The sequence below is a fragment of the Pogoniulus pusillus genome, chromosome 1, assembly GCF_015220805.1.
Source record: "Pogoniulus pusillus isolate bPogPus1 chromosome 1, bPogPus1.pri, whole genome shotgun sequence".
Lineage (NCBI taxonomy): Eukaryota > Metazoa > Chordata > Aves > Piciformes > Lybiidae > Pogoniulus > Pogoniulus pusillus.
In genome coordinates, this window is record NC_087264.1 from 49,299,077 (window position 1) to 49,308,236 (window position 9,160).

The following is a 9,160-nucleotide window of genomic DNA, read 5'->3' on the forward strand; positions in this document are numbered from 1 at the left end:
TAGTCCTCTTCTTGATGGGGGAAAATGTCCTACCTGCACTTTGTTTTGCTGGCTTACCCTTAAGTGCTGAAAAGCATGGATGCTGTATGGAAGATCTAAAACTTTGGTGCAGTCTGGCTGCTGCAGGTCTGGAGGCACCGGTGACTTTGTGTCTATGTAGTCTTCAGGGCTGAGGACAGAAGAAGCCAGCAGATTCACACACAGTATCACAGTATCATCAGGGTTGGAAGAGACCTCACAGATCATCAAGTCCAACCCTTTACCACAGAGCTCAATTCCAGATTAAACCCCTGCTGAAGTGCCTTGAGAGACAGGGTCCTAACTGACAGGCAGTGTTCAGATCTGACTGTGTTTGGAGCCCATTTCTGGTATCCTCCCAGTTTCACCAGGCTGTCATTAATATGAAATGAAGCAAAAGTCTGTCTGCTTTAGCAAAAACATCAACATTTGGGTAGCCTCCAAAAGCTACCAGTGCCAAGCTGCTGTGATTAACCATCTACCTGCCAGGCAAACAGCAACTCATGCAGGTCAGAAAACTCTTCAACTGAAACAAACCTCAGGTGTTAGTGAGAAGCCCAAATGAAGGTGCCTGAGGATAAAATGAACCTTTTTCCACCTCAAGTATTCATCTGATGATGTGAAAAACCATAACACTACAACACCTGAGCCTTCAGCCCTGCAGATGAATTATCACTGAAGCTGAATGCCAAGCAGACTGTCCACTCATTAGAGAATGGCTTAGGTTGGAAGGCAGCTCAGAGATCATCTACTCCAATGCCACAGGCAGGGAAACCTCTCAACTACACCTGGTTGCTCAAGGACTCATCCAGCCTGGCCTGGAACACCTCCAGAGAGGGGCACCCATGGCCACTTTGGGCAACCCATTCTAGAATCTCACCACCCTTATACTGAAGAACTTCTTCCTCAGCTGCAGTCTAACCCTGCTCTCCCTGAGCTTCAAAACATTCCCCTTGTCCTGTCTCTAGACACCCTTATGAAAAGTCCCTCTGCAGCTGTTCTGTAGGATCCTTTCAGCTACTGGAAAGCAGCTGTGAGGTCCCTCCTGACTCTTCTCCAGGCTGAACACCCCCAGCTCCCTCAGCCTGTCTTCAGAGCAGAGGTGCTCCAGGCCTTGGACCATCTTTGTGGCCCTCCTCTGGACTTGCCCAAACATCTCTGCAGTCCTTCTTATGATGGGGACATCAGAACTGGACATTTCCTTGTTTAAATATAGAGGATTGAATCTGCCAGAAGGTTCAACAGCTTGGTAGGCAACAGAATTTCCTCCAAATTTCAATCAAGAAGCTCCCACTACAAGCTGAGTAGGATCAAAACACCCCCAAGCAAACTCAACCCCCTTCTCCAGGCTGCACTTCAGTTTGATTCCCATCTGCTCACACCAGCACTGACTTGGAGCACAGCAGGATGGATTGGGAAGGTTGGGACAGAGTGGAGACGTTTCAGGGTAGGGCTGACAAGGACAGTTTGTGGGTGACAGCATTTAGGTGCACAATTAGTGGCAGAGGTGGTTTCCACTCTGCTCCATGCTAAGAGAAGGCCAAGTGAGTGTCACCCCAACCACAGGCATGTGAGGCTTGAGGGTTTTTTCTTTTACATTTAGATTTGTCTTGGTTCGGTAAAAGTCTAAAAGCTACAGCATGTCCTTACCGGATGTCCTTGCTCTCCAGGGTGATGTAGGTGCCATCATACAGATCCAGGTCCCCCAAGGGCACCTTGGCCTTAATGCAGTCTGGATCCTCTTTATTATGCCTTTGTTCCAGCCCCGTGTCTCTGTCCTCATTTTCCTCTATATGAATCTTTTGAGCAACTAACTGCTTCTGTAGGAATGGAAACACAGAATACAAGGAAAGAGGAGAAGGGATGTTGATGAAATTCTGTTGTTGCTAGAAGTTGAACAGTTGAACTTAAAATGGAGCAAGCTGGCAGGAAACCTAAACCACTCTTCAAATTTGGGGACTACCTCTCAATGTTTCCTACCATCTGCAGGACATTTTTTGATTTAAGAGGAATATAAATACTTTTATTAGAAAGAATAGGGCCTGGGCATCTCCTTTACCATTTACAATCACAGAATCAACCAGGTTGGAAGAGACCTCCAAGCTCATCCAGTCCAACCTAGCACCCAGCCCTAGCCAAGCAACCAGACCATGGCATTAAGTGCCTTACCCAGGCTTTGCTTCAACACCTCCAGGGACAGTGACTCCACCACCTCTCTGGGCAGCCCATTCCAATGCCAGTCACTCTCTCTGCCAACAACTTCCTCCTAACATCCAGCCCAGACCTCCCCTGGCACAACTTGAGACTGTCCCCCCTTGTTCTGTTGCTGCTTGCCTGGCAGAAGAGACCAACTCCACCTGGCTACAGCCTCCCTTCAGGGAGTTGGAGACAGCAATGAGGTCTGCCCTAAGCCTCATCTTCCCCAGGCTGCACACCCCCAGCTCCCTCAGCCTCTCCTCATAGGGTTTGTGTTCCAGGCCCCTCACCAGCCTTGCTGCCCTTTTCTGGACACCTTCCAGCACCTCAACATCTCTCTTGAATTGAGGAGCCCAGAACTGGACACAGCACTCAAGGTGTGGCCTGAGCAGTGCTGAGCACAGGGACAGAATAACCTCCCTTGTCCTGCTGGCCACACTGCTCCTGATGCAGGCCAGGATGCCATTGGCTCTCCTGCCCACCTGGGCACACTGCTGCCTCATCTTCAGCTACTATCTATCAGTACCCCCAGGTCCCTTTCTTCCTGGCTGCTCTCAGGCACTCAGTCTCCAGCCTGCAGTGCTGCTTGGGGTTGTTGCGGCCAAAGTCCAGAACCCTGCACTCTACCTCCTGACCTGGTCAATTCCTCTACTTCTTGACCCAGGCACCTCTATTTTTCCTGCTGGACCTAAAAAGAAAGCTGCTAGCATTCCAAAATCTTGACAGGCCACTCAGAACAGAAGAAGCACCTCAACTTCTCCTTTTCGTTTTGGATCTTTTTCTCCTACTCTAAGAAATATATCAGAGACTGCAAACAAAACCTTAACCATTCACCACACTAAGCCCAACTGAACTGGCAGACTCAGGGCCAGAAATAAGACTAAATTTTTATGGATCAGTTGATGATGAGCTGCCTTTTGCCTCAGAAAGCTCACATCTATGGATTACTAGGGAATAATGACCTGTCCCCAGTGCAGCAAAGCTGCATTTCATTCTCACTTGCAACTGGAAATTGAAACCCTACTAAGAGTTTCCAGGATTTATACGTGAAGAAAATTGGCATTTTGAGTTTAAGCCACACATAACACCAGGGGTACAAACAGCAGCAGCAACTTGCACAAGATCTCACATGAGAGAACTTCTGCTTGGTCAGTTTTATGCCACAAATTGTACATGAATGATTGACAGTCCCACAACCCACATCCTGAAAAGCTGACCACTGTTGTTCCACTGTAGCTGCTATGTCCTTGCCCACAAGAACAAGTACACCTCCATGAGAAAGCTTGGCTGAATAGGAAGGGTAGTCCTGCTCTCGTGCCTCCCTTCCACAGAATCACAGCATGGTGGGTGTTGGAAGGCACTTCTGGAGAACACCTAACTCAACCTCCATCCTAGTTATCTAATTGTGTCTATCTGACAAATGTACAGCTGGCACACAGCAAGTTGTGTCCAGCCAGAAGCTTGCCCAGCCCATATGGTATTGGAAATTTAGGTCATGGGATCAAAGGTCACTGAAGTTCTCTTCAGAAGGGTGTTCTCAGACCTCACCTGAACAACAAATGAGCTTGATGAAAATCAGAGGTGATCAGCTCTGTGTTCTTGTGGAACACAGCAGTCAGCAACAGAACCTAGTATCTAAATGATGGTGAAGTGTTAGGAGTTATGGTTAACACCAGGGAATGGTGGAAGGCAAGCAGTGGATTCCCCTACATGGGACAGGTTTAAGACTCAGCTTGGCAGGGACACAGGGCTAGCTCACTGCAGCTCCCCTGTTACCCAGAAAGGTTGGAGCAGATGATCCCTGGGGGTGCCTTCCAACCTGTGACACAACTGGGGACAGTGATAAGGAGTTGAGCACAGAATTCTTATCATCTGAAGATCTCACAGAAGCAGATCTGTGCCAATAATGACTTCTGCTCCCCACCCAAACCTAAAAAGCCTGTACAAAACCATCTGTGCTTGCAGAAATCAGTACTGAACATGCTGGTTTACCTCCAGTTCTTTGAGGTAGTTAACTGTTGTTTCTTGTCTCATCAGGATCACCAAATCATGGGGGTTCCTCAAGTTCATTGGTGAATCAACCTGCAAGACAAGACCACAGCCCATCAGGTCAAACACTCTGCTCAGCATAGCAACTGCAACAGGTTATCTTCAGTCACAGAACTCACAGAATAGTTTAGGTTGAAAGGGACCTTAAAAATCATCTACTTCCCACCCCCCTGCCACGTGCACAGACACTTCCCACCAGCCCAGGTTGCTCAAGGCCTCATCCAACTTGGCCTTAGAGACCTCCAGGGATGAGGCTTCCACCACCTCCCTGGGCAACCTGTGCCAGTCTCTCGCCACCCTCATGCTGAAGAACTTCTTCCTAACATCCAGTCTGAATCTACCCACTTCTAGTTTTGCTCCATTCCCCCCAGTCCTATCACTATCTGACAGCCCAAAAAGTCCCTCCGCGGCTTTCTTGTAGCCTCCTTCAGATACCAGAAGGCCACAATAAGGTCTCCTTGGAGCCTTCTCCTTTCCAGACCAAACAGCCCCAGCTCTCTCAGCCTGTCCTCAAAGGATGGGTGCTGCAGCCCTTTGATCTTCCTCACAGCCACACAGCAGCCTCCAGCCTGGGTGTCTCCACACAGACACTCAGAAAAGGGCAGTGGCAGCCACGAGGAGGAAGCATGCTAGGTTCCACACTCCAGTATCAAGGAACAATTCTTTGGGTTGGCTGTTTATCAGACAGCAGGCTTGGAAGGATAAGAATCTGAGCCAAGAAAGAGGTCACAGGGCCAAGCAAATTAGCCTTTAGAGAAAGAATAAAGCAAACATCCACCTGCCAGTTTTCAAGGTAGAACTGACTGCTTCACGTACTGCACAGTCCCACAGTCCCAGCACGCAAAGGCTTGGAAGGGACCTTTGCAGGTCATCTACTCCAAACACCTGCTAAAGCAGGGCACTTGTGGCACAATGGCATGGAGGATTCAGAACCTCTCCACACAAGGAGACTCCACAGCCTCTCCGTGCAGCCTGCTTCAGGGCTGCAGCACCCTCACAGTGAAAAAGTCTTCTGTTTCTGTGGCACCTCCTCTGCTCCAGCCTGAACCCAGTGCCCCTTGTGCTGTCACTGGGGATGGGGCCTAAACAACCTCCCTGGGCAACCTGTTGCAGCGTTCCAGCACCCTCATGGTGCAGAACTTGTTCCTCACATCCAATTTCCTCTAGTTTGAAGCCACGCTGCTCTTGATGCAGCCCAGCACACAGCTGGCTCTGAGCTACAAGCACACTGCCATGTGCCCGGGCAATGCTGGCCAAATCTCAGAGGGGGAAGGGTTTGCTATTGATTATTGACCCACAGTTACAGTATCACAGCATCATCAGGGTTGGAAAAGACTTCATAGATCATCAAGTCCAACCCTTTATCACAGAGCTCAAGGCATGGCACCAAGTGCCACGTCCAGTCCTGCCTTGAACAGCTCCAGGGACGGCGACTCCACCACCTCCCCGGGCAGCCCATTCCAGTGTCCAATGACTCTCTCAGGGAAGAACTTTCTCCTCACCTCCAGCCTAAATCTCCCCTGGCACAGCCTGAGGCTGTGTCCTCTCGTTCTGGTGCTGGCCACCTGAGAGAAGAGACCAACCTCCCCCTGACTACAACCACCCCTCAGGTAGTAGTAGACAGCAATAAGGTCTGCCCTGAGCCTCCTCCTCTCCAGGCTAAACAATTCCAGCTCGCTCAGCCTCTCCTCGTTGGGCATCTAAAACACTGACCTTCCCTCCAGGAAATGCCCACTCTTGTGAGGGTGCAAGGAAGAGAAGTTATTGCACAGACTTCATCAGCTCTGCTACAGACCTGGAGAACTTTCTGCCTTGGCCCCACTTAGGGCACTTTGTGAAGCGCAACAGAGCAGCTTTGCTGCACTGCAGTGGCACAGTGGTATCTGTTACCTGCCAGCAAAAAAAGCCACTGCCCCCACTCAGTGCTGAATTCAGTGGAGCAGAGTTTTAAGTCATTTTAGCCAGTGAGGTTCTTTCCAAGCCAGAGCTGCTTTCCACGCAGTGATCCACATCAACACGCGACCCCACTCCGAGAACACACCACCAATACACAGCACAGAGGCTTCCAGACCATTCTCCTGTACTCCTGACACTTCCTCGCTACAGGAAGGGGGAAAAGGAAGCAAGATAGCACTGGAAGTGTTGTGAAGCATTTGTGATCAACTAGGGTGGAGACACAAGCAAGGTCTGTTTCCAGCTTTCTGATCCACTCTAGAAGCACTGAAAGACCACTAGAAGGTTTCCCTGGAGCCGTCTCTTCTCCTGGCTGCACAAGCCCAACTCTCTCAGCCTGGCCTCAGAGCAGATGGCTTTCAGCCCTTCCATCACTGCTGTGGCCTCCTCTGGCCCTGCTGCAACAGGTCCCTGCCTGTGCGGTTCTGAGAGGACTCCAGAGCTGGCCCCAGCACTGCAGGGGGGGTTCAGCAGAGCAGAGAGGCAAGACCTGCTCCCTCCAGCTGCTGCCCATGCTGCTAGGGATCAGCCCAGAAGAGGTTGGCTCTGGGCTGGGAGCACAATGTGCTGGCTCATGCCCAGCTCCTCACCAGCATCCCCAGCCCTTCTCTGCAGGGCTGCTCTCCATCCTTTCATCCCCAGCCTGGACTGATACCCTGGATGGCTCTGACATAGGTACAGGACCTTGCCCTTGTCAAACCTCATGAGCTTCACGTGGGCCCTTCTCCATCTTATCCTGGTCTCAGTTTGGTACTGTTCCCCTTGCAACAAAGAGAGAGCAAAGCAAGAAAAAGCTCCAACGTGAGCTAACCATCAACTCTTTCAGCCAGTTAGTGAAAAGAGAATCACAGAACCCTTTGGGTCAGACAACAGCTCTAAAAGCAGAGCCCAACCATCAATCTGAGACTGCCACGGCCGTGAAACCATGTCCCAAAGGGCCACGGCGTCCACACGTTACAGACACAGCCTGGTACCACAGGAACCCGTTGTGACCCATCTCCCACGGCCGCCGAAGAGGCCACGCTGTGCTCCCGCCGCTCCACCACTCCCCTCCCCTCCGGAAGGCAGCAAAAGCAGCCGCGGGGCAGCAGAAAATGACAAACTCACTGGGAGCTCGGGCAGAGCTGGGCGGGGCGGAGCAGCCGGCAGCACTCGCCGCGGACGGCCCCGGCGGCACGGCCCAAGGCAGCCCCGGGAGAGTCTCACGGGAAGGGCAAGGAAAGAGAGCCGAGGGCCTGCCGCCGGTCAGCACCGCCAACGCAGGACTACTTCTTGTCTACTCAAGGGCACTGCCCAAAGGGTTGGCGAGGCTCAGGGAGGCTGCAGGTAAGCAGGAACCGCCGCTACTCGGGTAAAACCCATCCTCGGTTCGCTCAGACCCACGGACCGCTCCTTCCCGCCGCCTCGCACCGCAGCTCCGGCTGCTTCAAGCGACGTTTCTGGAGGACATCAAGACTCCCTGCCACCGCGGCCAGCCGCCTAAGGGTCAGCGCCGGGCCAGCTCGCCCCGGCCCTGCCGCACAGCCAGGGCAGGCTGAGGCTGTGAGGGTGCCGGCGGTGCACACAGGGGGTGTCCCCCGGCCCTGCCGCACAGCCAGGGCAGGCTGAGGCTGTGAGGGTGCCGGCGGTGCACACAGGGGGTGTCCCCCGGCCCTGCCGCACAGCCAGGGCAGGCTGAGGCTGTGAGGGTGCCGGCGGTGCACACAGGGGGTGTCCCCCGGCCCTGCCGCACAGCCAGGGCAGGCTGAGGCTGAGGGTGCCGGCGGTGCACACAGGGGCTGTCCCCCGGCCCTGCCGCACAGCCAGGGCAGGCTGAGGCTGTGAGGGTGCCGGCGGTGCACACAGGGGGTGTCCCCCGGCCCTGCCGCACAGCCAGGGCAGGCTGAGGCTGTGAGGGTGCCGGCGGTGCACACAGGGGGTGTCCCCCGGCCCTGCCGCACAGCCAGGGCAGGCTGAGGCTGTGAGGGTGCCGGCGGTGCACACAGGGGGTGTCCCCCGGCCCTGCCGCCGCAGCGGGCCGCCACTGTGTGGGCAGCTCTCCGCGTCTCCTCGGCCGCTTACCTGCTGCTGGATCTTCCCATCCTCAGTGACCACCCAGTGGGTGGTGGCCGCGGCGGGCCGCGCCCCCGAGGCCAGCAGCGAGCAGAGGCCCAGCGCCCAGCCGGAGAGGACCCAGGCCCGCCGCAGCCCGCCGCGCCCGGCCGCCGCCGCCGCCATCTTTCCCGGCCCCGGCCTGCCCGCGCCGCCCGGAACCGGAACCGCGCGCGCCGCCATGCGGGGCGGGGCGGGGCGGGGCCGGGCGGGGCCGGCGGCGGCGCAGGGCCGAGGCCTGCGGCGCCCTTCGTGTCCGCGCCGCAACCTGGGCGGCCCCGCGGAGGCAACCGGGCGGAGCTGCGCGGCCTGCGGCTACAGCTGGGACAGCAGCGCAGCCAAGGAAGCCGGATGGCAGCCCGGGAAGACAACCGTCTTCCGAGCTGCGCTGCCGCCGCTGTCGGCAGCAGCAGGGAGTGGGCTCGGTCCTTCTGCTGTGACCCCCCTGCCGTGCCGGGGCCACCTCTGGAGTCCACAGCACAGCCGTGCACCTGTTGGAAGAGGGCCAGAGGAGGTCAGAGCAGTGCCGGGAAGGCTGGAAGCCCTCTGCCGTGAGGCCAGGCTGAGTTAGGCTTGTTCGGCCCAGCGAAGGGAAGGCTGCAGGGAGACGTTCCGGTGGCCTTGCAGTGCTTAAAGGGGCCGTCGGAAAGCTGGGAACATCCTTTATGGGAGAGCCTGTTACGACAGGAGAAGGAGCGATGGCCTGAACTAAGTTCTTCACAGAGAGAGTGATTGGCATTGGAATGGGCTGCCCAGGGAGGTGGTGGAGGTACCATCCCTGGAGGTGTTGAAGCAAAGCCTGGCTGAGGCACTTAGTGCCATGGTCTGGTTGACTGGATAGGGCTGGGTGCTA

The 9,160-nt window shown here is 54.9% G+C and overlaps 1 protein-coding gene across 1 annotated transcript in view; it reads right to left on the reverse strand.

Annotated features, from left to right (window-relative positions):
• The window catches only part of TTC17 (tetratricopeptide repeat domain 17), a 52,835-nt gene extending 44,345 nt beyond the window's left edge, over nt 1–8,490 (reverse strand). Inside the window, exons 1-4 of the mRNA XM_064151999.1 lie at nt 8,278–8,490; nt 4,207–4,296; nt 1,669–1,838; nt 58–169 (exon numbers count right to left, since the gene is read on the reverse strand). Coding sequence (XP_064008069.1) covers nt 58–169; nt 1,669–1,838; nt 4,207–4,296; nt 8,278–8,490 — 585 coding nt within the window. The remainder of the gene's footprint in view (nt 1–57; nt 170–1,668; nt 1,839–4,206; nt 4,297–8,277) is intronic.
• Between the last annotated feature and the right edge of the window lie 670 nt (nt 8,491–9,160).